The following is a 25,977-nucleotide window of genomic DNA, read 5'->3' on the forward strand; positions in this document are numbered from 1 at the left end:
GAAGCTAAATGAGCCCTGTTTTATATAAACAGGCCGCCTTCATACAGACTTGCTGTGTGTGGCTGTGTGCCCTTACTTCATGGAAGGCATGACTTTTCTTGTCCATGAGACTGGGATTGGCTGGGATCAAGAGAGTCTTAAGATTTTTCATCCTGTTCTGCAAAACTTCAGATCTTTTTCAATATTTGAGGAACCAAAAGACAAAGTGACCTTGTTTTTGGCTTCTGTGCAGCTATTTTTAAATTTTCCTCAAAATTACTTCATGGGCTTCCAGGCAAAATCGAATACTGATAGATAACATTTAAAAAGGTCAGTTGGTTTATTCCACCTTGGTTAAACGGTGTTCTACATTTTCCCTTTTGAAGTTTAAAAAACTGACTACATGATTTTGTGGTTTTAGCCCTTCATAAAATTAGGTTTGTGTTGATCGGAGAAGTTTGATGTTGTTGGTAAGGTATCTTTGGTGACAGCTATCCGGGCCAATGGCCATTCAAAGCCCCATTGCCCACTGAAATAATACTGAGTCAGTCAAAGCTTCAGGCTGGAGGCCTCTGGGCTGGGTCTGGAGTGCTGCTGTAACAAGAAAATATGTAGTTCAGTTATATGTGTTGGTTGTAATAAAGTTAGCTGCGTGAGCAGAGTTTTGCCCACCAAGTTCAGAATAATTTGTGGACTCCAATTGGAAATGGATTTATTTAGAAAACTGTTTTCCAGCCTGGAAAGGGTCGGACAACCAATCTCTTCCTGTGCGAATAAGTGAATATGAAGGAAGAACCTAAGTTTAGCTTAGTTGCTTAATGGCTTGATTACTTTAAAAGACTGTGGGCAAAAGTATTCCAGACACTGAGTTTACTTAAAACACAGTCCTTATATTCTTCCACTCGAAGGTGCTTCCTTTTCTACACACACTTTTTCACCTCCTTACTGCCAGCCAGCCACAACCTATATGGTGTGATAGCAGCATTTCATTTTTTCTCCCAACCTATTAAGTTAAGGTTGTTTTTTTTTTTTTCCTCTTCTCAAGCTTTACAACCGGGAGTATATTTATTTAAAATTAAAATGTAAACCGCAGTTAATCCCCGTGGTTACAAGTGAGTAATTCCTCCATTTAGAAGCAGGACGAACACAGCCAGGAGTGTCTAGGTCATGGCAGAGTTGAGGGGTGGGAGGGGACGTCTCCCGTCTCCCAGCCCTGGCACCTCCTCCCCCAAGCGGCTGCCAGAGGGCCATGCTTTGCCTTTGGAGGGAAAAGAAGGTGCCCTGGACACACCAAGGTCCAGGTTGGCACGTCTGGGGTTTACATATACACGGTTTCTAAGCTTGTGGGTCAGGGCACAAAAGCCTGTGAATCCACAGCAAGCCGAAGGAGGTGTCTTGATGACACCACAAAGCTCCAGGCTTTCAGGGTCTTTGTTTCTGAGCCTCTAGGACTTTTGTTGCCAGTTTTCATGTTGTTGTGCAGGAGCTGTTCATTCAGAATTCTGTCCGGGTAACTTGCCGTCTACCTTGTGAAGTTAGCATCTTCCGGTCCAGCCTCCCACCCTGTAGAGTCCTCAGCCGGTGCATCTGGCCACCTTGTTCCGTGTTGTGCAGCTCAGCTCTGGCCAGCAAGGAGGAGGAAACAAGAGGAGACCTGGTCCCCTAGCTAGGTCTCCGGGCTGACAAGCATGTGGGTCTCCAGGCAGAGGCTTCCTAGATGTGGTGAAGCATAATTAGCTGATAAATAACCGTTTTTCACTCTTCCCCACCCCAGGACCACCCCAGCCTGTCTGCCACAGAGGAGACTGACACCTCCACCACGACCACCAGTGCCTTCACCATCCACGAGTACTTTGCCAGGCGCATGGCGGAGCGGAAGAGCAAAGCTCAAGGCATGGCTGCAGGGCCGGAGGCTTCAGAGACCCCAGTGGAAAGGAAAAGGGGGAAGAAAAGAAAGAAAGAGGCAAAAGATAAAAATGTGGAAAACCACATCCAACCTAAGGCCAAGAAGAAGAGAAACCAAGTGGAATGTGAGCTGGGGGACCCTCGCTGGGATGAGAATCCGGGGGCTCCTGCTGAGGCTGGAGAGGGTCACGTGGGTCCACTCGACAACCAGGACTCCCCGCCAAAGCCCAAAAAAAGGAAAGAAAAGGAAAAGGGAGCAAAGCAAGTTGAGGCAGCAGTGGATAGTACTCTAGATGAAACACCAGTGAAAAAGAAGAAAGGTTCCAAATAAGTTCTCTGGAGCAGCGCCTCCCAGCTCCTCTGCTGCCAGGGCGCTGCCAGGACAGACTCCCCTGGCTGGGCGTCAGGCGGGTTCACCCAGGGAGCCGTGTGCGCACCGCCTCCAACATGCCTGGCCCCTGTCGCGTCTCGCCCACACCACGTTTTCCCAAATCCTATTCCCAGAACTTTTCAATGTTCCAAATCATGGCTGTCACACACAAATAAATTCCTTACTGGACTCTGAGTCCTTTGGCACATTTATTCACCTTCATGTGAGCACAGCGTTATATGTACACACACGTGTGTGTGTCTCTCACTGTCTGTATTTGCTCTTGGTTTCCTTCAGTAACAATGAACTGTGCTCACTTCTGAAGGACTTAGTCTAATTAAAGGATTAAAAGGCATTCAGAGAGTTCTTTTTGTTCTATAGCCAGCCCGCGCATTTTTGCCAAGTCGGTTTTATATGATTACATTCTCAAATCAGAGAGTTGTTTTGGTCTGGTTTGGTGGTGATGGGGAAATTGCTTTAATGCTCTCTCTTCCACTGAGCAGTGACAGCCGTGTATTTTGAGGTCTTCTTCCCCAAGACTACAGATTGGAAGCAGTGAGGTGACAGTGGACACAGTTTAACTTCCCAGCTCTCACAGGAGGCCTCTCGCGGTTCCTCAGCGGGAGTCGGTGGTCAGATACGCATCCCTGAGGACAGATCCCCTGGAGAGGGCTCTTCTTCACCGCTGACCATCAAGAGATCCTCAGTACGCTAAACAAAACAAAACAAAAGAATGAGACTCTTAAGTTTATGAAGTTAATTTCATCACGACTGAGACTGCCATAATATTAATAAAATAAATGAATATTACATAAAGTGTAAAAGATACCTTCAGCCTTGCTCACACCAACTGGTGTCACCTCCTGTGTTTATATGCGCCCCGACACACCCTGGCGTGTCTGCCTGTGTGATGGTTCAACTCTCTACACGCGGGTTTCCCCAGAAAACTGCAGACACCGTCACACCCTCTTTGGGACACAGAATGAAAAAGGAAAGTGCAGCTGGTTTTGCGGTCCAGCGGTGGTTGCCTCTCTCCCGCTCTCTTTGTTCTCTTGACCTCTGCTTTCTTCTCTTCTGCGACCTTTCACCCTTGCACTCCCTCACCCCTGCTCCCCTCTTATTTTCAGTTCCCGGTTTTCCTCTCAGCCCTTGCTGGCTGCCTGCTCCCCATCCCGCAGACCTGTCTGGAGCCGCGGGGCTGTGGCACGCGGGCTGGCAGTGTGCTGCCTTCCACCTGGCTTGTAGCTATTCTCCTGGATAAGAGGAATGAAAACTCAACCACCACCTGATGAGCTCGTGCCCTTGACCTGAACCCCTGGGGTCACACATTATATATGAAGAAGCATGGCCTTGAGATTCTTAAAACAGAGAAAGTGCATGAAGTACGTTTGATTTTAGTCTCCTAAGACTCTGAATGATGCTAACTGCTTAAAAGTATACAGGCACATACCACAGGGAAAATTCTTATGAAGTCGAGCTTCTGAGTTTATTGTGGCCCTCAGCGTTCAGAATTCCAAGCAAGGTCCAGTATAATAAAGCACCAAAGATTTTTAAAGTCACTTTTCTTCCCAGAAGGCACATGCCCAAGGTATCTCTGCTTGTCCTGTCTTGTAATGAAACGAGTTTCAGAAGGGAGTGGCCATGTAGAAAACCTAAAGATAATTATCTTTATATGTATATAGACTGGGGTGGGTTTGTTTCTTTTTTTGCCTTTTATTTACTTTGACTTCCTTTACCAATAAAAGTGAAGAGTCAGAAGAATATGCTGAATTGTGTGCAGGGGGAGGAAGTGAATGGGCATTTAGGGAGCAGGGAGCTGCACACCAGTCATCTGGGGTTCAGGGGCTGGTGGGAAGAACAGAGGAGGGAGGGGCTGCAGGGAGCTCTCGGAGTTGGAAACCCAAGGCAGTGACATCGCAAGACTAGTTAAGTGTGACTCTCACAGAGAGCACCTGTAGACTGTGATGATTATTTTAATGGGCCACAGAAAGAACCAAATGATTTTAATAATCAAGAGGGCAGCCTGAGAAAAAGGCACACACGCAGCAAAGAGCAGACAGTGTGACCATTTGCTTTGACACAGCATCTTTTATTTTCTCTAGAAATGCTCGGCTTTCATTTTTCTGAAGTAGCTCTTTCTCAGGTCACTTAGTTTTCTGGATCTAAGGTGGAATTTAGAACAATGAAGTGCATGCTCTCTGGACACTTGAATTTCATAGGTATGATACTTTAAAAACAGTTAATATATGAGCCATGTTTTTTGCCTTAGGTTATCTCACTAGGTGAAAATATATTAATACTGTAGCTGTCAATGCTTTCTTTGGCATCCTACAATTTTAAGAGGGGGAATGTAGGTGCCCAGGAAAATCTTTCTGCCATTAAGGGGTTCTTAAATGTTGTCGGTGATGCCCTTCTTTCCTTTACTGTTAATTGTAATAGAAAATAATTATCACTACATGTGGTCTTATGTGCCCGGCCTTGTTCCAAGCACTTTAAATAAATCAACTCGTTTAGTCTTCAAACAACCCAGTAAGATAACTATTATTGTTATCCCCTTTTATGGGTAAACTGTGTTTTATAAAAGGACCTCTTTCAATTTTTATCACTAGGTTGGTGATGCTCCAGTCCCTTCTCTTCCCTGGCCAACACACCCACAATTTTTTATTTAGTCCTCACCCTTGTGATGTCACCTGTCCTAGCAAAAAAATTTTGTGTGTGTGTGGCCATGGCCATGCAACATGTGGGATCTTAGCAAGAGTTTCTATGGCTGATGCTCTTCACATGCCTTGGTTACTTTTAAATGAGAATGTATGTGAAAGCAGCTGGCAAACTGCAAAGAGTTTTACAGTTAACTTGAGTTAGTATTGTTTATACAAACTGTGGAAAATACTTTTGGGTTCATGGCACGTCAGAGATTCTCAATAGGTTTTCTTTTCTAATGTGGTCAAGAGGTTGGTGGGATAGTGTGTGAGTAACTCAGCTTCCTTAAACCGTTCGCCAGTCTATGAAACAAAGATGAAATTCCTTCCAATTTGTAGAAAATACTCATGCTACTGAAAGATGAAACCAAAACGAGCATTTCTTCATACCACAGCGTGTATCTCTTCTCTACTCACCTGCTGGCTGACCCTGGCAGGACAAGCCAGGACCTGCCTTTTTTAGGAACAACATCAGAGAAACGTGTCAGCACCGTCTGCCCCAGCCAGCGCAGCCTCTGGTCTGGCCAGCAGCGCCTTCCTTAGATTTGAGTAAGAAATTCCCTGCCGTCACCCTGTTTGTCTCGCAGGTTCTGCAGCCACTGCAGTTTGGAGCCTGTTGCACTGGCTTGTGGAGCTGGCCAGGTCAGATTGGATGCTCCGATATCAGGTTTTATAGCGCTCAGTTATTACTGAGCAAATTAGTATCGTGTCCTAATAAAGAGGATGACTAGACTGCTTGAGGAAAATATGCTCTTCAGTTAGGAAATCCTGAATACACTCAAAAGTCATGCTCAAAGCCGTGATGGGGTCCGCGCAGGAATGCAGATAGAGGCGGTGCGTAGGAAAGGGTAGGTAGGAATGGGCGCATCTAGGTTGCCAGTGAGGAGTGGCTGCAGGGTGCTTTCCTCCCACCTGAGCTGAACTTTTGCGTAAGCGCTGCTGTTTAATCACTAAATTGTGTCCGACTCTGTGACCTCATGGACTGGAGCCCGCCAGGCTCCTCTGTCCATGGAATTCTCCAGGCCAGTATACTGGAGTGGGTTGCCATTTCCTTCTGCAGGAGATCTTCCAGACCCAGGGATCAAACCCACGTGTCCTACATTGCAGGGGGGATTCTTTACCGCTGCATAAGTAGTCAACTTTTAAGGAAAACTACAGTACAGTGAGTTATTTGACCAAAGGAAGAATTTCGTAATCAGTTTCATCTTAAATTTTCTGTTAGTATGTCCCATGTCGCATTTCCTCAGAGAAAAGTACACGGTTGCTGAAAGACATTTATTAGTTCTGAAAACGTCTACTGAGCCCCAACCTCAGGCTGAGCCCAGGCCAGTTCAAGACAAAGAAACAAATTCACTGCAGGGTCCACCCACCCTCAAGACCTACCAACTTGTGTCATTGAGAATGCGCTGCCATGCCCTGGGACGTACTCTGGGCCATACCTGACACCTGGCTATGTTTACACAGGCTTGATGGTGCTGCACCTTCCTCAGCTTTCATGCGGGTGTTATCAAGTTGGGTGGTGAGCTTTGGGAAATTCTTTGCTGACTCATTTGACCTGAACCTGAAGAGTGACTTTCTCCTACAATCTCCCTTATTAACAACATTTTTAACTCTGTGATAAATAAGCAGAATTATATGCACATCCTCCATATGTGTGTGTGCTCAGTGGTATCTCTCTGTGACCCCAGAGACTGTAGCCCACCAGGCTCCTATGTCTGTGGGATTTCCCGGGCATGAATACTGGAGTGGGTTGCCATTTCCTCCTCCAGGGGATCTTCCCAACCCAGGGATTGAACCTGCATTTCCTGCATTGGCAGGTGGATTCTTTACCACTATCCCACCTGAGAAGCCACATTCCTCCATATGGAGTAACCCAAAAATGTGTTTTGTGTAAGTGGGGAGTGTGAGAAAGACCCCAGCTTCTATCTCAGCCTCCCTTCCCCTTGTCCCTCCTGTCACCTGCACATCAGGTGAGGGAGCCAGGTGTGGAAGAACTAGAGGGGGTGGCCTACAGGTAGCCTCACTTCACCTAACAGCCGGGACACCCTTTGAACCCAGATGGAACAAAAGCCTATTAACAGGACTTCCCTGGTGGTGCAGTGGATAAGAATCCACCTGCTAACACAGGGAACATGGATTCGATCCCTGATTTGGGAAGATTGCATGAGCCACGTGCCACAGGGCAACTAAACCCGTGTGCCACAACTATTGAGCCCACACTCTGTAGCCAGTCCTCTGCAGCAAGAGAAACCCCCGCAGTGAGAAGTCGGCATCACAACTAGAGCACAGCCCTGCTCAAGGAGTCTAGAGAAAGCCTACACGAAGCCACGAAGACCCAGAACAGTCAAAAGCAAAATGAATAGATAATTAAAAACAAACAAGCAAAAAACCCTATTAACAAACATTTGTTAAGAAAATGGAAAAGAGCTGAAGGCAGATCCCAATTCCATCCAGCCTTCAGAACCGGGGGAAATGAAGGTGTGAGAACTCAGGGGCAATGCCCAGCACCTCGGCTGGCAGAAGAGTCCCCTTCTCCCTCATCCTTGGGGCTTTCCCTGGTGAGGGGCTGCATGGGACCCCATGGGCTGTAGCCCGCCAGGCTCCTCTGTCCATGGGATTTCCTAGGCAAGAATACTGGAGTGGGTTGGCAGGCAGATTCTTCACACGAGTGGCACCTGGGAAGCCCAGTGTTACAACTTTGGGATGTATCATTTTCCCCATTCAGGTCGAGGGCCTCTGGAGGCAGAGTTAATCTTTGTATTCCTGGAGCGCCCAGGACAGTGCCTGGCGCACAGCAGGTTCAGGAGGACCCTTAAATGAAGAAGCAAATGAAGAGACCACAGCAGGGACCATGCTCTGAAGGCCTGAAGTGTATCCCAAGATGAAGATGCTTAATCAGGGCTGCACTGCCGTAGCCACAGCCCCAACTTGGTAGTTCCTTCCAAGTCTCAATACGAGAACCCCTATGTCTGAGACCTCCACACCCAGCCTGAGGGCTTGATCACGAACTTCTCCCCACTTTACCCCTACGCCTTCCTTGTCACCTTGCCACTGGGAGCTCAAATGGCCCCTCTCAGGGCCCCATTCTCGAGGCTCCCTTCCTCCAGTGGTGGTTGTAGAATTAAACGAGAAAAGGACTTAGTGAAACACCTGGAGAAGAGCCTCAATGCAGTTCCTCTCTTCCTCCAAGCCCAAGCGGAGAAATGAACATAAGAGCTGCCTACAGGAAATCCCATGGACAGAAGAGCCTGGCGGGTTACAGTCCACGGGGTCACAAGAGTTGGACACAACTTAGCAACTAAATCAGGCTTCCCTCGTGGCTCAGCTGGTAAAAAATCTGCCTGCAATGTGAGAGACCTGAGTTCATTCCCTGGGTTGGGAAGATCTGGAGAAGGGAAAGGCTACCCACTCCAGTATCCTGTCCTGGAGAATCCCATGGACTGTATAGTCAGTCCGTGGGGTCGCAAAGATTCGGACACGATTGAGTGACTTATCACTTTCACTTCACTTTAGCAACTAGATCACCGCACGAACTGGGGACCCCAGTCATGGGAAGGCACTGGTGGCCCCTCAGAAGAGGAAGTACTGGCAGCAAAGCCAGCTCCCTGGCACTGGGGGTTCCCGAACCCCTTTGTGGGTGACCAGCTCTGGGTGCAGCAGAGGAAGGTGTGGCCAGATCATCCTGAAGACATAAGAGTCCCAAGAGGGCTCAGCACTCCCACTGGGAGGTGAGCTGTGGGCTGGGCCCTGAGGCAGGCTGGGTGTGGTCACATTGACTCAGATTTCTCAGGTGACAGACTCCGGATCCTGCCCTCCCTGGGTCTCCTTGGTGGGCTGAGTCAAGCAAGTTGTTGCAATTCAGCCTGGAGGGATTACAACATCCTGCCATGATGGGGTGAGGTGCTGCCAACCTGAGATGAGCGCACAGTATGAGCCGGTGCCAGGAGCGCGGCGACAAGTGTACTCAGGCTTCCAAACCAGAGGACCCTTCCAAATATCCGTCCCTGAGAAAAGCAGTTCTGCTCTCCTCAACACCATAAGAGCCACTGTATTACATTCCCTGTCTTGAAGAAAGAGGCTCAGAGTTTCTAAGTACCTTGACCAAAGTCATTCGTTCATAAAGTAGCCATTGGAATGGTGTCTCCCCAGGCCCAAACCTTTCTTGATCCTGGAAAGGTGATGGGTACTACATTTGATTTTTGTTTTGAATAGTTGAATTAGTTTTGCTCAAGGTGTAACTTAGTCCATTTGAGCATGGAAGCCTGGGTCGGGAAGATCTCTTGAAAAAGGAAATGGAAACCCACTGTTGTATTCTTGCCTGGGAAATCCCATGGACAGAGGAGCCTGGCAGGCTACAGTCCATGGGGTTGCAAAGAGTCAGACATGTCTGAGTGACTAACACGTCACATCTTTTGTAGTTGAATCATCGTGCTTGAATATACTGTTTCTTTTTTCTTTTTTCTCTTTGCTTTTCAGTTTGGGGCCTTTTTATTGACATGTCCTCAAGCTCACTGACTCTTTGCTCAGCTGTGTGCAGTCTACAAATGAACCCAAAAGGCATTCTTCACTTCTGTGACAGTGTTTTTGATTTTGAGCGTCTCTTTTTTACTCTTTCCTGGAATTCCCATCTACCGGCTTATATTACCCATCTGTTCTTGAATGTTGTCTAGTTTTTCCACTAGACCTTTAGCACATTTAATCATAGAGATTTTTCTCTGTTTTTTGGCCACACCGCAAGGCTTGTGGGGCCTTAGTTCCCAGATCAGGGGACTGAACCTATGCCCTTTCAGTGGAAGTGAGGAATCCTAACTACTGGACCACCAAGGAGTTACTGATCACAGTTGAAATCCCCAGTCTGATAACCACAACATCCCTGTCATATCTGAATTTACTCTGGTACTTGCTCCTTCTTTTCAAACTGTGTGTTTTGCCGTTTAGTATAATTTGTAAACTTTTTGTTGAAAGCCAGACATGATGTACTGGGTAAAAAGGAATCTGGTGCTGCTTCCTGAGGAGGTCTATCCTCAGGGTTTGTCCTCTGCTAAGTTACCACTCTTCCATATCCATCTATATGTCTCTCCAGTCTCAGGAGCATCAGTTTGTCCTGTGTTTGGACAAAACCTCAGTGTTTGTCTCCTGAATGTGGCGGGGGGTGGGGAACGCAAACAGACCAGTTCTTCCCTACTGTATGTTTCTTCCCGATGACTCTCCTTTACTAACTCACACAAAACACTTCATTTCTGGTCACCAAATGTGTGGTTTTTCACCAAGCAATTCTCTGCAATACCACCTGGGTGTTCTACAATTTTAACTCCTGACACCATCTACCCAGAGATAGCATCAAACCCCACAGGTTAAGGATTCAGTCTCAAAAGACTGCCCCCCCCCAGGGGCCCCCTGCCACACTTCAGACCCCAGCTGCAAACCCAGGTTATTGCCTGCTTCTGACCAACAAACTACAGATCAGAGGTTCCAATACCCTGCTCCTTGGGTATGATCAAATTGCAAGAACTCAGTGAAACTCTTCCTTATGCTTACCAGTTTATTAAAGGATGAGATAAAGGATACACATGAACAGCCAGATGAAGAGATACATAGGTCAGAGGTCTGGGAGGGTCCCCAGCACAGGAACTTCTGTCCCCTGAAGCTGGGGGTGCATCACCCTCCTGATGTGGATGTGTTCATCATCTTGAAGGCTCTCTGAATACTGTACTTCAGGATTTTTATGGAGGTTTTTTCATGTAGGCATGATCAATTGTCAACTCTATTTTCAGCCCCTTTCCCTTCTCAGGAGGATGGAGGGTGGGGCTGAAAATTCCAAGCTTCTAATTATGCTTTGGTCTTTCTGGTGACCAGCCCCTGTCCAGATGCCCACCCAGAGTTACCTCAATAGAACAAAAGATGCCCCCAGTGCTCTTATCACTTAGGAATTTACAAGGGCTTTGGGAACTCTGTGCCAGGAACCAGAGGCAGAGACCAGTATATATTTTCTATTATCTCACATCCTGTGACCGAATTCTCTGATGGATCTAAAAAGATTGTTGATTTTTGGTTTGTTCATCTTTTTTTTCGTATTGTTAGAATGTGACTTGGCTGGTTTAAAACTCAACATTCAAAAAACTAAGATCACGGCATCTGGTCCCATCACTTCACGGCAAATAGAAGGGGAAAAAGTGGAAACAGTGACTGATTTTACACTCCTGGGCTCCAAAATCACTGCAGACGGTGACTGTAGCTATGAAGTTAAAAGATGCTTGTTCCTTGGAAGAAAAGCTATAACAAATCTAGACAGTGTATTAAAAAAGCAGTGATATTACTTTGCCAATAAAAATCTGTATAGTCAAAGCTTTGGTTTTACCAGTAGTCACGTATGGATGTAAGATGTGGACCATAAAGAAAGCTGAGTGCCGAAGAATTGATGCTTTTGAACTATGGTGTTGGAGAAGACTCTTGAGAGTCCCTTGGACTGCAAGGAGATCAAACCAGTCAATCCTAGAGGAAATCAGCCCTGAATATTCATTGGAAGGACTTTGGCCACCTGATATAGAGAACTGACTCAATGAAAAAGACCCTGATGCTGGGAAAGACTGAAGGCAAAAGGAGAAGGGGGCAGCAGAGGATCAGATGGTTGGATGGCATTACTGACTCAGTGGACATGAATTTGCACAAACTCTGGGAGATAGTGAAGGACAGGTAAGCTGGCACACTGCAGTCCACGGGGTCGCAAAGAGTTGGACATAACTTAGTGAGTGAACAACACGAATGTGACTGATAACGTCTAAGCCCCTTGCATGGCAAACTAGAAACCAAAATTCCCGTTCTTTTACTTTTAATTCATCTGTATCTTTGTGTTTAAAGTGGATTTCTTTACAGTCACCATGCAGTTTGAGTCTTGCTTCTTTTTATCCAATCTGACAATTGCTGCCTTTTAAATGGAGTAGCTTGGTCATAAATGCTTATTGTGATCATTGATATGGTTGGGTTGTAATCTAACATCTTATAGTGTTTTCTATTTGTCCCATATGTTTTTTTGTTTGTTGTTTCTTTTCTCCTGTTTTCCTGTCTTGGATAAATTGGATTAACTGATTTTTTTTTACCCAGTCCCTGCCCTAAAGGAGTTTCAAAGTTAGTGGCAGTGGGAGCAGCATTCTGTTACATGATGTGAGCACTGCTTACGCAGGTGTGGTCCCTGGGAAATCTCTGCCAGCACGCACGTCTGTGCACTTCTCTGTGGGTACACTGAACCTCGGTGCTGCTGCTGCTGCTAAGTCACTTCAGTTGTGTCCGACTCTGTGCGACCCCATAGACGGAGCCCACCAGGCTCCACCGTCCCTGGGACTCTCCAGGCAAGAACACTGGAGTGGGTTGCCATCTCCTTCTCCAATGCATGAAAGTGGAAAGTGAAAGTGAAGTCGCTCAGTCGTGTTCGACTCCTCGCGACCCCATGGACCGCAGCCCACCAGGCTCCTCCGTCCATGGGATTTTCCAGGCAAGAGCACTGGAGTGGGGTGCCAAAACCTCAATGAGCACCTGATTAAAAAACAAAACATAAAATAATGGTAGCTTGAAACCCACCCAGTAAATCGATCACCTAGAGCCAAACAAATTAAGAAGTATCCTTGCTTTATCACACCAGAATTGCTGGCTGATGACAGAGTGCCCCGTGATGAGATCGCTATCAGTTCTGCCTCACCATGTCACTCATTATCCTGACATGTGTGCACAGAGGCTCAGAAAAGACATATTTCCCATTTTGTATTAATTATAGGCGACCCCTAGCCAGTTTCTCTTCTTCCTCTGAGACATTTGAAAAGAAGACACAGTAGAATTGAAGAGATAGAAACATACCTCCTTGAACCAGTTGTTAGTTTTTCTTGTCATTTGCTGGTTTTTCATTTAAATTCATCTGAGAGTTAGCTTCTGACCAAGTAGAGATCATTTCAGGGACTTTCCCTGGTGGTCCAGTGGCTAAGACTCCCAATGCAGGGCGCCTGGAGTCTATCCCTGGTCAGGGAACTAGATCCCATGTGACCCAACTAAGAGTTCGCCTGCTGCAACTAAAGGTCCCTGCTTGCTGCAGTGTAGACCCTGTGCAGCCATCACACACACACACACACACACACACACACACACACACAAATAAACATTAAAAAAATAAAGATCATTTCAGCGCAGTCATTCTACATGCATGCTCCCTTACAGAAGGAAATCTGATCATTGTTCAGAGTGGAGCAGGAGAAAATTAACGTAGAAAATGTCTGTTCTTGACATGGAACTCTCCTGGCCCTCGGTGCTAGGGAGGGGGCAAACACAGATCCCAGGATGAGCACCGCTTACCTGGGCGCTGTCTTGGGTACGTACGCAACACAGGCCAGCCCCTCAGCGGTTCCCTGGGCCTCCGAGGCTTTCCACCCTGTGTGCTGGCTGAGAGACTTGCTCAGATGTGCCCAGATGGGACTGGACTTCTGGCTCTAAGTCAGGATCTGTCCCCTATTCACTGAGAGATGTGACTGATCAGAGATAAACACACAGGTAGAGGGGCATTCTGTAGTAACCAGAGAGTCTGATCTGGGAAACCCCAAGTTTCTCTACCCCTGGGGTTTCTCTACTCTTGAATCCGAACATCAAGGGTTTTGATGTTACCAGGGGTCTCTGCTACCCACACTCAGGAGCAATGTCATCTGAAAATCCTATTCCCACCTCCCACAAGTGTCCTGTAGAGTAGCTGTCACATCTAGGATGCTGTGGAAGTCTGTCCAGGTGTCCTGTGTCCACTCAGGTAACCCTCCAGGTATATCACACATCTCTGCTGTCTGGTTTAATCCCCCCAAATTATTCTAAATCCAAGAACATGATGAATTTCTCCTAAACTTCTGACTGTGAAGAGATATCTGTTGGCTGAAAGAGAAACTCTGTTTCTTAGAGGGAAGTCAGGCCTGGAGGTGGCGGGGCAGGAGGAAGGAGAAGGCAGCCAGCAGGCCTAGACCAGGTCTCCCGCCTCTTCAGCATGCACCTTCCCTGTAGCCAACAGGGTTAACCCATTTGCTTTTCACCTTACCTTGAACTTCAAGTGCCCTTTGAGGAGGAAAGGTCCAGTGGAACTTGAGTGATGCATCTGGAGAGGGTAGACAAGCAGGGGTTAGAAGCACTTATGTTCTGATCAGAAGCACCAGAACTGGCACTAACCATCAGTGCTGGTGAAAAGCACTTCTGTCTGGAGTGGGGCTCTGATCTGAGTCGGAAGCCGACACAGGGGAGCCCCAGAACTGAGGAGTAGAGACCTGAGGATAAGAGATGTGGATTCAGGTCTCTGCTCTGCCACCTGCCTTATCTGGGAATTAATACTACCATCTGGGATGCCTAATTCACAGAGGGTTGTATGGAGGCAAGGATGAGCTGGGAATGACCTTTACAAGGACTGTCAGTGGAGCAAAGATAAATCTGTGTGAGCAAAGCTGATCATCCTGGTGATGATGATTTTGACCTCCAGCCTGGTGTGAGGGACAGAAAGCCCTGATAAGACACGTGCACAAAACCACAGAGGGTAGGGTTGAGAGCTGTGGCAGCCCCAGCTCAGTGTGGCCAACCAGATGTGGTCCTGAGCAGAGTCCAGGGTCCGGAGCCAGGGCTGCTGCCTCGAGGCAAGAATGTGTGCCCCCTGCCTTCTCTCTCCTTCTAGAATCACCAAAACTCTTCAGTTGGGAATAGAATCAGGAAAGATCCTCGAGGGGAAAGTTTTGTGGGCTGAACCCTATTAATTCTATATTTAAGGTCCCATCCGTTCATTATTGTATAACATTTCACAGTTATTAAAGGTGCACATTGAACTCAGTTCAGTCGCTCAGTCGTGTCTGACTCTTTGGGACCCCATGAACTGCAGCACGCCAGGCCTCCCTGTCCATCACCAACTCCCGGAGTCCACCTAAACCCATGTCCATCGAGTCGGTGATGCCATCCAACCATCTCATCCTCTGTTTGTCCCCTTCTCTTCCTGCCCTCATCAGGGTCTTTTCCAGTGAGTCAGCTCTTTGCATCAGGTGGCCAAAGTATTGGAGTTTCAGCTTCAACATCAGTCCTTCCAATGAACACCCAGGACTGATCTCCTTTAGGATGGACTGGTTGGATCTCCCTGCAGTCCAAGGGACTCTCAAGAGTCTTCTCCAACATCACAGTTCAAAAGCATCAATTCTTTGGTGCTCAGTTTTCTTTATAGTCCAACTCTCACATCCAATACATGACCACTGGGAAAACCATAGCCTTGACTAGATGGACCTTTGTTGGCAAAGTGATGTCTCTGTTTTTGAATATGCTATCTAGGTTGGTCATGACTTTCCTTCCAAGGAGTAAGCGTCTTTTAATTTCATGGCTGCAATCACCATCTGCAGTGATTTTGGAGCCTAGAAAAACAAAGCCAGCCACTGTTTCCACTGTTTCCCCATCTATCCGTCACGAAGTGATGGGACCGGATGCCTGAGGTTCTTTCAAAAACACCATGTCAGGAATCCTGTATTATTCCCATTTTACTGGCGAAGAAATTGAGGCTGAGATCAGGTGAATGGACTATCATCACACCACTAGTAACTTGAAGTAACCGTTTCTGACTTCACGTCCTGTGCTCCTGTAAATGCTGTTCAGTGAACTACAGACCTAAAGGAAGATGGCGGGGAGGGGAGAGGGGAGAGAGAGGAGAGGAGAGGAAGGAGAGAGGGGAAGCAGGAGAAAGGGGAAGGAGGGGGGCAGGGACTGGAAAGAGAAGGAGGTGAGCAGCGAAGCAGGGAAGGAGGAAAGGAAACAGAAAAGGGAAGATGGAAAAAACTCATGTGAGAGAGAGGGGAGAGTTCGCACAATACACACCGCAAGAGTAAGGCTCAGTCCGTGAGCAGACAGGTCCACTGTCCCCCTGAATCTTCACATGGGAAACCCTTGGCTCTACTGTCCACGGATGCGGGAACCCGCATCCCATCCTGCGGTGGGTCCAAGCACCCGCAGGACCCGGCACTGCAGACTTATACATCTCAGTCCTTCTTGGCATAGTTGCCCTGAATCCACCTCGCTATCTCCACAGATGAACCTCTGCCAACAACTGGCCAGACAGGTCCTGGGCCCAGCGCTGGCCAGACAGGTATGGGGATGCCTCGGAGGACTTCCAGTCCTGGCCCCTCTCGCTCAGCCTTCTGAGCCCCGGGCTTTGGGGACCCTTGGAGCTCAGGTACCGAAGGTCGGAGAGGCAGCCGGGGTCACAGCTACCCAGCACCCCTGAGCGCCGCCCGCACCAGGGCGCGTTTGCATAAAGTTGCCCAGGTGAATCAATGAGCGGATTCAAATCAATGAAGAAACAAAGAAAGGGAGAGAGCGAAAGAGCCCGAGTTCCTGCGTGCTCACAGCTCACGCGGTCTGGGCGGAGCCCCTGCTGGCAACACGGCGTTTAACGCCAAGGTCCTGCACAATCCAGGCTCTCGCGCTCTGTCCGACGAAATGCCAGAAATTATTACTGTAGACAACAACCTCAATACCTATTCTCTCTGCCCTCGCCGTTTTCTCCATCTTGCTGTCGGACTTTGGAATCCTTCTGGACAACTCTACGCTCCCCGGCGCCGGAGCATCTTCCTCACCTGGTGCCTGACTGCGTGCACTCTGCTCCGGAACCGCGCACCGAGAGCGCCTGAGGCTGCAGGCGGGGAAGGGGACGCCCGCGGCCGGGAAGGGGGCGCTGTCCCCTAGAGGCTTCTGATCCTGCGGACCATCGTCCTGTCCGGGAGAGGCAGTGCAGTTAGAAAGGGTAGAGTCCTTCCAGGGGTCCATGGGTTGCCGCGCAAATACCCCTGCGGGGATCCTTTCTCTATCTCTACGACTAGGGTCACCCCTGGCCAGGTGCGGCCCTAGCCCCCCGAGGTTCACGGAGCATTCCGGTCTGGAGATTTTAATTGAGAGATTTCTGGCAGAGGAGTTCAACAGAGGAAACGGCCTAGGCGTCCCTAAATACGAAAGTCCACCTAGACCGCGGACACACTCACTATGCAAATCACCCCCACCCCTCCCGGTCCCCGGTGCTAGCCAGCTCCGCCCGCTCCACTCGGGGTGGAGAGCTGGAGCCTAGGGTGCTGCCTCTGGGTCTTGGCTGAAGGAGGTAGGAAAACTAGGCAATCTATTCTACGTGTAAAACCCGGGGCGCTGTAGGTTGCAAGTGGGACTTGAAAACGAGAAGTTGCATTTTTCCTTCCACTTACCAAGTCTTAGCCCTGGTGCTGCTTCCGGAGAGTACCTTGCCCACAGAGGCGCCTGTGAACTCAGTCACTGCACGCAGGGACCCTGAAGTCCAGGCTTAGAATTTATAGCTGCATGTGAACAGTTATGTTAACATCAACCGTCATTTATGTATGGAGTTTCAGCTTTCATACACAGCCCTGTGAGGTCAGTCTTATCCTCCTCCACATTTTGGACTGGGAGAGGAGCCCTGAGTCATGCATTAAGTAACCCAGCATTGAAAACAGGTCCTGCCTCCAGACCCAAACCCATGGTCCTCTCTCCCAGTGCCAGTGCTTTCAGGGTCACCTCTGCGGAGCCCTGCACTGGGATGGCTGCTCAGTAAATACACGGTGGATCCGATTCCAGGATCGGATTCCTCAGGACTTCCCTGTTTTATATAGTAGCGTGTGTCTAAGCCATATCTGCTCACTCGTTTATTCATCCACTTATTCGGCCCTATTCACACGATAAAGCAGGATGAGGAGCTGTCCTCTGAGCAGGGCTTCCCATGCCCGATGGAGGGCCCTGAGCTTCCAGCCCGCGGGCCTTCCAGTGGAGGGCAGGCCCAGTCTGGTCTAGGGGGTAAGGTGGGGGGAGGTGTCAGGAGGAGGAGAACTCAGCAGCCCAGGTTGTGCCAAAGTCTAGGATGGTCAGACGGCAGGGGTGGAGGGACAGAAGGACTCTGCTCTGAGAAGCAGGACTGATGGTTAGCAGAGAACAGAGAACACAGGAAAAGGGAATTTCGCCAGAGAAAGGCCGGAGGGAGGGAGCTGGAGGCTGGGACGCCAGAGAACAGGGTGGGGTGGGGGTAAAGGTACAAAAAGAGAGACGACAGAGGCCAGGGTGAAGGAGAGAACTGAGGCTGCAGGCATGCTCTCTGAAGAGCCAGGGAGCTGCTGAGCATCGAGGGGATCCTCCAGTGGGTGCCACGGGGAACCCGAAACGGGATCCAGCCCCCCACCCCCACCCCAGTCTCTCTGGCTGCCCAAGTCGGCTGGGGTTGGGGGGCGAGATTGTCGCCGCCCAGGTCATTTACAAAAGCACGAAGTGTGTTCTGTCAAGAAGAGTTCAAAGGCCGGGTGTCACGGCCAAAAGTCACTCGTGCCCGGCCATTCCCAGCAAAACCTGTTTGGCTTCTATTCTTCGTAGGATTCCACGCACGGGAGGAGCCGGCGGAACCTGGCCCCGGGAGGCCGCGGCCAGTCGGGATGAAGGGCTGGAGTCCGGCTCCCGCTCCCCGGCCCCGCGATCACCGGCGGCTCCCTCCTCCCGGCCGGAGGCACCTGCGCTGCGAGCTAGCGGGCCGAGGGGCGGCCCCGGGGCTTCGGGGCACTGATCCCCGGGAACCACCTGGGAGGCGGAGGGGCGGGCCGGGGGCGGGCGCACGCTGGGGAAGCGGCCCGCCTCCCGCCTCTCCTCCCGGCAGGTCGGAGCGGGGACGCTGCGGCCCGGGACGCAGGGAGGGGGCCCGCGCCGTGAAGGAGGGAGGGGCCGCGCCGCCTTCGAGAGTCATTGGAGGACGCGGCCTCTCGAAGCTGATAAATAAGGGGCCGGGCCGCGGCTGCCGGCCAAGTTGGACGCCCCAACCGGTGCGAGGGCCAGGTCAGCGCCGGCCCGACGACGCGAAGCGAGGCGACCCCCGTGCGGCCATGGCCTCGCTGCTAGGAACTTACCCGTGGCCTGAGGGTCTCGAGTGCCCTGCCCTGGAAGCCGAGCTGTCGGACGGGCTGTCGCCGCCGGCCGCCCCCCGCCCGCCGGGGGACAAGGGCTCGGAGAGCCGTATCCGGCGGCCCATGAACGCCTTCATGGTGTGGGCCAAGGACGAGAGGAAACGTCTGGCGGTGCAGAACCCGGACCTGCACAACGCGGAGCTCAGCAAGATGCTGGGTGAGTGAGCGGGCGGGGCGCGGCCCGAAGTCGGCGGGCGGGGGTCTGGCGGCTGGAGGCCGGGCGGGTGTAGTGAAGGCGCGCGGGGCGAGGGTGGGACAGACTCGGCGTGCGGACCCACGGGGGCGCGCACCGTGCCCGCTGGGCATCTGGGCGAGCGTGGGTGTGCGCGCGGGGACTGGGATTCCGAGCAGGGACGCGTTGACCAGGCCCAGAGTGAACTGGCACGGCCCGCCGGGGTGGCCGGGGAGGCCCACTGTAAGAGACGGGAGCAGAGTTAGGGGCCCTGGGGCACGGGCGGGTCTGAGCTGCGGCCTGGTGCGGGTACTTGGCTAGGGAGATCCTCGCGCGCACGGACAGGTCGGGTGTAAGGGAGCAGGAAAACCCATCATCCGCTGAACTTCACCACGGGCACAGTCACAGGAAGTCGTACCTCTCATTAACGAATATTGGTGAAGAGAGACCTTGCGGTGGCGCATTCCTGCTTTAACTTAATTATCAAACCAACAGCAAAATGGACTTGATTCGAGCCTCTTTCCCAGTCGCAGGAGTGTAGAAAATTTGATTCGGATGCTTAGGACGGCCTGTGCGGGTATGTCCGAGAACCCGGCCAATTCCCCAGGGCTGCCCTGCGGTCCCAGCCCCGGACGCTGGACTGGGGACAAGTCAGGCCAATAGAGAAAGGATGTTCTGGAGGCGGGGGGCTTCTCTCTCCACTGTCAGAAGCTGGGCACTATATCAGCTCCAGCCAACACCTAATCTCTTTGCCCTTTGTGGTAGTTTTTATTCATTTTGACGGATGGGAACCTTTCAAAGCACTTTGTGTGCCCAGCAGGCGCCAGGCCCTGTAAAAAAGGACAGTGTGTGGTCACCCGAGGCTGGCCCTGCCCCCAGCAACCCCACCCGGCCCATCTTGGAGCCTTTTCTTTTTCCTTTTTCCGCTGGAGCTTGGGGCTCCTTCCCCAGATCGGTGGAATGAGGCCTGACACCCCTCTTTGTGCTGTCTGAAGCCACAGGCCCTCTGGCAGAAAGGGTCCTCTTGCAGTTTGATTGCCCTTTCAAAGCAGCTGATAAGAGTGCCGGTTTCAAAGAGTCTCCCACCCTCTGCCCAGCCCCCTTGGCTAGCTGTTCCCAGGACGAGTTAGTGGGCCAGTGTGTCTTAGCCAGCCCTGTCCCAGAAAAAAAATACTTAAAATCATACTTTATAATGTGTTGGCATAAAGACAAATATATTAAGATATACAATAATAAAACAGTTTCTTAAAGCAGAAAGTTTATATTTTTCTTGAGATTTCTAAAGCAATGAAAACATTTTTTTTTCGGTGAGCCCCTAAATGTAATTTTTGGTGTGACCCAGGTGCTGTGCCTGTTGCCCAAGCACAGCTCTTGTGACGAGGATAGAGCAGGCCCAGCCAAGGGTGGGAGAACTCAGTTTGGAGAGCCTTGTAGGACTGGGGCTGCCTGCTCCCAGGGAAAGGACAGGCAAAGGGACTTGGGTGACAAATGCCTCCTGTGAGCTGATTCCTCTTGGCAGTTGGCACTTAGGCTTCTAGAGGTTACAGTGCATTTTGCAGGAAAGATATGGATTCCTTCCTGCTTAACCACACAGCCCCTGGCACTAGGGAAAGGAAACTGACCTAGTGTTGCTTTGAAAAATGTGGATTTTCTACACCTGCTGAAGCGGAGGGGGCAGCAGGATGATCTATTTCCATCCCAAGCCCATGATCTTGCCCAGCCCTTTCCTTTCTGACTTAGGAAAGGGAAAGGGCTGAATGCGAGAGCCCAGACTTTTTTGACTATTAGCTCTCCAGTCTTTGACTCTAAAAACTTCACACAGTAGCACTCATGTATGTTATGGATGAGAAAGCAGGTAAAGACAGTTATACATTTAGTGGTTTTAAAAATGAACCTATATTTTATGAATACTACAATATCTCGGTACACTCAGAAACTTTGAGTCACATTTTATATTCAGTCCACAGTCAGGGTGTGGGTGTGTCTGGGTCTTGGACCTCTTGCCACAACTTGTGGCCTTAACCACAGGCTGGAAACTAATGGCCAACTCCAAATCTGGAGTTCCTGACAGTGCTCGCTTCGGCAGCACATATACTAAAATTGGAGTTCCTGACACTTTTAAAGTTGTCTTTTCAAATGAGAGCTAACTGTATTAATTGACAACTTCACTGGAATAGTGTTATATACTTTCATCCAAACGGTACTGGATAATCACCTTCCTTCAGCCCCCTCTGTGTACCTGACACCCAGGGCCAGCCCCCATGAAGGGCACCCCCATGAAGGGCAACCACATACATAGCTCTGGACTTGGCCCTGTGCCGAGGGCTCTGGGTGGGAGATGCAGCCCCTTGCCTTCCAAGATTTGGGGCAGGGGGCTGCCCTCTGGGCAATTTGTCTCAAACTTCAGGATACAGTAGAGTCATAGGGGAACTTAAGTTCCCAAGCCTACCCTAGGAGGTAACCATCTAAGGTGTCCAGAAGTGACCTTTAGAAAACCTGCAGCAGGATGGGCAATGTGCTTTAAGAAAGAAAGAGACACTAATCTACGCAATAACATACAAGTGAAAAGGATGAATGGAAAATACACATGAGAGCAGCATTTGTGCACCAGTGGGACACAAGTGTGGGATGCTTCTTCAGAAGAGCATTTTGGGGAGCATCACAGTATATTTTTTACTGCAGGGAAAACAAAGATCCAGGGAAGGTAAGGGGTTTACTTCTATATGGAGAGTCAGTGACTGATAAGGTGCCCTCTCCCATGGTCACAGTAAACAGTTAGAAGCCATAGCTTGTGTGTGTGTGTGTGGCATGAAGGTTCTGTTTGACCTTCAGATATAAGAGCTAATCCTCTGTTGCCATAAATGAGATCCTGTAATTTACATCTTGTAATTTTACCTCCATCTGTGAAGCTGTTGACTGATCCTGAGTACCCTCACAAGAAAGCTGTGATAGATGTATGCCACAAATAATATAGTGTCACTTCCCGAAGGGCAGCGATAACCTAGGAAGGCAGAAGTTTCATTAGGATGCACAAATGATAAGAACTGACCCTCAGAAGGTAAAAGGGAGCCCAAATCAATGTTGTAGTCTACATATTTTTGTCCTGTGGGTGATATTGGGTTAGGTGGACCCTTCACTGAGAATCTCACACTGTTTATACCTTCCTGTTGTCCGGTGGCTTTGATAGGAGAGGTGCCATGATCGTGCGTGTGTGTGTGTGTGTGTGTGTGTGTGTTTTGCTCGCGTGCCTTGGAGCAGGCAAGTGGGAGAGGTTGGTTTGGCCTTACTGCACGTGCAGGATGTGGGCTGAGAAGAGGGTGCGGAGTGTGGGGTGCCTTGTGTGAAGAGGGGGCACTGGGTTGGGGGGGAGGGACAGGGGACTCGAGGCAGCAGGCGTGTGCGATGCTCGGCGGCCCCAGTCGAGACAGGTGCACCGGGCGCCCCGAGCCGAGCTGCGCAGAGGCTGACGGCGGCCTTGTCTGACTTGTGTGAGCAGGAAAGTCGTGGAAGGCGCTGACGCTGTCCCAGAAGAGGCCCTACGTGGACGAGGCGGAGCGGCTGCGACTGCAGCACATGCAGGACTACCCCAACTACAAGTACCGGCCACGCAGGAAGAAGCAAGCCAAGCGCCTGTGCAAGCGCGTGGACCCAGGCTTCCTGCTCAGCTCGCTCTCCCGCGACCAGAACTCCCTGCCCGAGAAGCGGGGCGGCGGCCGGGGGGCGCCGGGGGAGAAGGAGGACCGGGGTGAGTACTCTCCGCGCTCCGCGCTGCCCGGCCTGCGGGGCTGCTTCCACGACGGCCCGGCCGGCGGCAGCGGCGGCGGCGGCACCCCGGGCAGCGTGGACGCGTACCCCTACGGGCTGCCCACCCCGCCGGAGATGTCACCCTTGGACGTGCTGGAGCCGGAGCAGACCTTCTTCTCCTCCCCTTGCCAGGAGGACCATGCGCACTCCCGCCGCATCGCCCACCTGCCGGGGCCCCCCTACTCCCCGGAGTACGCCCCCAACCCCCTCCACTGCGGCCACCCCCTGGGCTCCCTGGCCCTCAGTCAGTCCTCGGGCGTCTCTATGATGTCCACCGTGCCTGGCTGTCCCCCGTCTCCAGCCTATTACTCCCAGGCCGCCTACCCGCCTCTCCACTCCAACCTGCACGCCCACCTGGGCCAGCTCTCCCCGCCTCCCGAGCATCCCGGCTTCGAAGCCCTGGATCAGCTGAGCCAGGTGGAACTCCTGGGGGACATGGATCGCAATGAATTCGACCAGTACTTGAACACTCCTGGCCACCCAGACTCTGCGGCTGGGGCCCTCAGCGCGCAGGGCGCGGTCTCTCAGGTGACACCGACGGGCCCCACAGAGACCAGCCTCATTTCCGTGCTGGCTGATGCCACGGCCACGTACTACAACAGCTACAGTGTGTCATAGAGCCCGGGCGGCCCATCCGGCCCGGCCTCGCCGCCGCCGGTCCTTCCCGCGCCGAGCGCAGCGCCCTGGGGTGGGCACACACTTCACGAGCCGCGCGCCGACAGGCTCTGCGGGTCCGGGGCCCCTCCCCCGCCCCTTCCCCTCCGCCCCGCCCCGCTGCGGCCAGTGTTCTGAGTATATTCCTTCAAAAGAGTTTCCATTGGCTCCACCCTGGGAATCAGGCGCGGTCGTTGCTGAGGACGCTATTTCCCGGTAGAGTTTTCACTGACCTCTCCTCCCAGTTTTCAATCCGGAAACAAATTCGGGAAAAGCCCAGCAACATTCGCATCCCTGCCGCTTCTGACACAGCTGCAGGGGTCCTGCCGTCCTGACCTTTGGTCTTGCAGGTGAGGAGAGCTCTGGGCTAAGATTCGGGGACTGGCGGCCCAATCCCAGTTCTGCCTCCGGGGGCTGGGGAGCCCTGACTCCCCTCGCCTCTCCTTCCAGCCCATCCCCCCATCTGCGGAGTGAGGGACAGACTCCGTATCTTAGGTACCCTCCGCTCCAGGGTTTTCCGATTTAGGATTCTCTCCAAAGGAAGCTGAAGCTGGCCTCAGTGAACTCATTCACGTGCAACCTGGTGAGGATTCCGTGCACTGCCCAAGGACCTCAGGCTGCTGCACTTGGTCACCATCTTCCAACATGAATGATCCTAGTCTTCCAAAAGGACCCTTTAAGAGTTTGAGAAAAAACACTCATCGTGATTTGGGGAATTAACGCCGGGGGTTAACTGCATCACTGACAACGAAATTGAATTCAAGCTGCTTTTTAAAAAACATATATATATATATATATATATATATATATTTAAAGATAAGTTCTTTGATAGCTCAGTTGGTAAAGAATCTGCCTGCAATGCAGGAGACCTTGGTTTGATTTCTGGGTCAGGAAGATCTGCTGGAGAAGGGATAGGCTACCCACTCCAGTGTTTTTGGGCTTCCCTTATGGCTCAACTGGTAAAGAATCCACCCGCAATGCGGGAGACCTGGGTTCGATCCCCGGGTTGGGAAGATCCCCTGGAGAAGGGAAAGGCTACCCATTCCAGTTTCTGGCCTGGAGAACTCCATGGACTGTATAGTCCATGGGATTGCAGAGTCAGACATGACTGAGTGACTTTCTTTTCACTTTCATACATTTCAAAAGAAAATACATGTCTGAATATTTACAGTGTGTATGAGACACACACAACACACACGCCTTCATGCTCAGCCGGAATCAGATACAGTTTGCTGACCTTGGCAATGCCTTGTCAGCCTTCCGTTCCTAATGACCCAAAGAGCAGGGAGCTGGAAAGAGTTTCAGCACTGGAGCATCAGTGTCTTTGAATCTGAATGTGCTGATTTCTTGAGCAAAATTTTACCGTGCTCTCCCTTCTGCAGATGCAAAAAGATTTTCCTTTCCTCTGTCTCCATCTTCCTTTCCTGGACTTTCTTTTTTCTCTTCTTTTCTATTCTTTCTCCACCCCTGAATTGGCTACTGATTCAAAGATCCCTTGACTTAAAAATCCCAGGCATGGTTCCTATGGCAGAAATGGGAATTCGTTCTCCTCACCAGCCCTCTGGTTCTTCAGGTAAGATCTTCGGCCAACACATCAAAGCAACTTCCCTTTATTATACTTACTTCCCAAAGAATAGAAATGCACTGTGATTCAGAAAATATTTCTGAGCCCTGACCCCATCCCAAAAACATTTCCATCCTTCCTCCAAGTCTCTGTTGAAGGAACATACCTATCAGACATAAAAGACAGTTGTCTTATGATTTCAGCATTTTATGCCTGTATGAAATATGTAAGTGTTTTTATATATTCTCCTATTATTTTCACCTTATATTTTGTATTGTTGAAAGATCCTTTTTTTTTCCTTCCAAGGAATTCTCTTGTAAAATCACTTATAAAATATGATTAATCTTTATGCTATTACTGTATGTGACTTTTGGTAATAAATAGTAAACCATGGACAATATGATTGGTGCAGTCCAGAATGTGTATTAATAATCTTATAAAACAGTATCACAGACATTAAGCTAAACTGTTCCACTTTCTGTAGGAACTATATATGCTTTGGAATGGTTGTAGATATTGGTTTGCCTAAAATATTTAATTTAAATAAACATTTTTGTACCACGACCATTCTGTCATTTGAAATACAGTTTGGTGAAGGAAGAAGTTTTCAAGTGAGGCGTAGATATTATGCCAGTTCTCCTTCCGGTGTTGGTCAAAATGTTCTCTCCATCATTTTTTTATTTTAAAAAACTTACCTTGTTGGAGTGGTTGATTGGTTGATTTTATGAATTATGGTAAAGAGATAAAGCCTAATTTTACACCTTAGAAACAGTGTCATTCTTCTTGATATTGAAAGAAAAGACAAATTCACAGCCTAGTTGCAAAACAATTTTCTCCTTGGATAGGATGACTTC

The 25,977-nt window shown here is 50.1% G+C and overlaps 2 protein-coding genes and 1 long non-coding RNA gene across 6 annotated transcripts in view; 2 read left to right on the forward strand and 1 right to left on the reverse strand.

The window, feature by feature from the left end:
* Positions 1-2,440, forward strand: part of PINX1 (PIN2 (TERF1) interacting telomerase inhibitor 1) — a 65,821-nt gene extending 63,381 nt beyond the window's left edge. The window contains 1 exon segment of the mRNA NM_001034553.2: positions 1,754-2,440. Coding sequence (NP_001029725.1) covers positions 1,754-2,215 — 462 coding nt within the window. The 3' untranslated portion in view covers positions 2,216-2,440.
* Positions 2,441-2,484: 44 nt separating this feature from the next.
* LOC104969259 (uncharacterized) lies at positions 2,485-18,545 on the reverse strand. 3 transcript variants are annotated; one of them, XR_009495503.1, is made up of 4 exons: positions 18,361-18,545; positions 17,181-17,288; positions 13,291-16,701; positions 2,485-2,965 (listed from the first exon to the last, which is right to left on the reverse strand). It is a non-coding gene; the product is annotated as an uncharacterized lncRNA (long non-coding RNA). The 3 variants fall into 3 exon arrangements; XR_001500771.3 differs by having other exon boundaries at positions 13,291-14,068; positions 16,566-16,701; positions 17,181-18,543; XR_009495502.1 differs by having other exon boundaries at positions 17,181-18,545.
* Positions 18,546-18,765: 220 nt separating this feature from the next.
* SOX7 (SRY-box transcription factor 7) lies at positions 18,766-25,687 on the forward strand. 2 transcript variants are annotated; one of them, XR_003035954.2, is made up of 3 exons: positions 18,766-19,086; positions 22,598-23,909; positions 24,071-25,687. XR_003035954.2 is itself a non-coding variant. In XM_024996047.2 (2 exons), exons 1-2 carry the CDS (start codon positions 18,849-18,851, stop codon positions 23,521-23,523), a joined length of 1,164 nt encoding a protein of 387 aa, XP_024851815.1. In that variant the 5' UTR covers positions 18,766-18,848; the 3' UTR covers positions 23,524-25,687. The 2 variants fall into 2 exon arrangements, 1 of the variants encoding a protein (XP_024851815.1); XM_024996047.2 differs by having other exon boundaries at positions 22,598-25,687.
* The last annotated feature ends 290 nt before the right edge of the window (positions 25,688-25,977 follow it).

Source organism: Bos taurus, chromosome 8 (assembly GCF_002263795.3).
Source record: "Bos taurus isolate L1 Dominette 01449 registration number 42190680 breed Hereford chromosome 8, ARS-UCD2.0, whole genome shotgun sequence".
In the NCBI taxonomy this organism is placed as follows: Eukaryota; Metazoa; Chordata; class Mammalia; order Artiodactyla; family Bovidae; genus Bos; species Bos taurus.

Coding starts and splice junctions, on each gene's coding strand:
- SOX7 (XM_024996047.2), top strand. CDS start 18,849: ATGGCCTCGCTGCTAGGAACTTACCCGTGGCCTGAGGGTCTCGAGTGC. Junction 19,087..22,597: donor GGAGCTCAGCAAGATGCTGG/GTGAGTGAGCGG, acceptor TTGTGTGAGCAG/GAAAGTCGTGGAAGGCGCTG.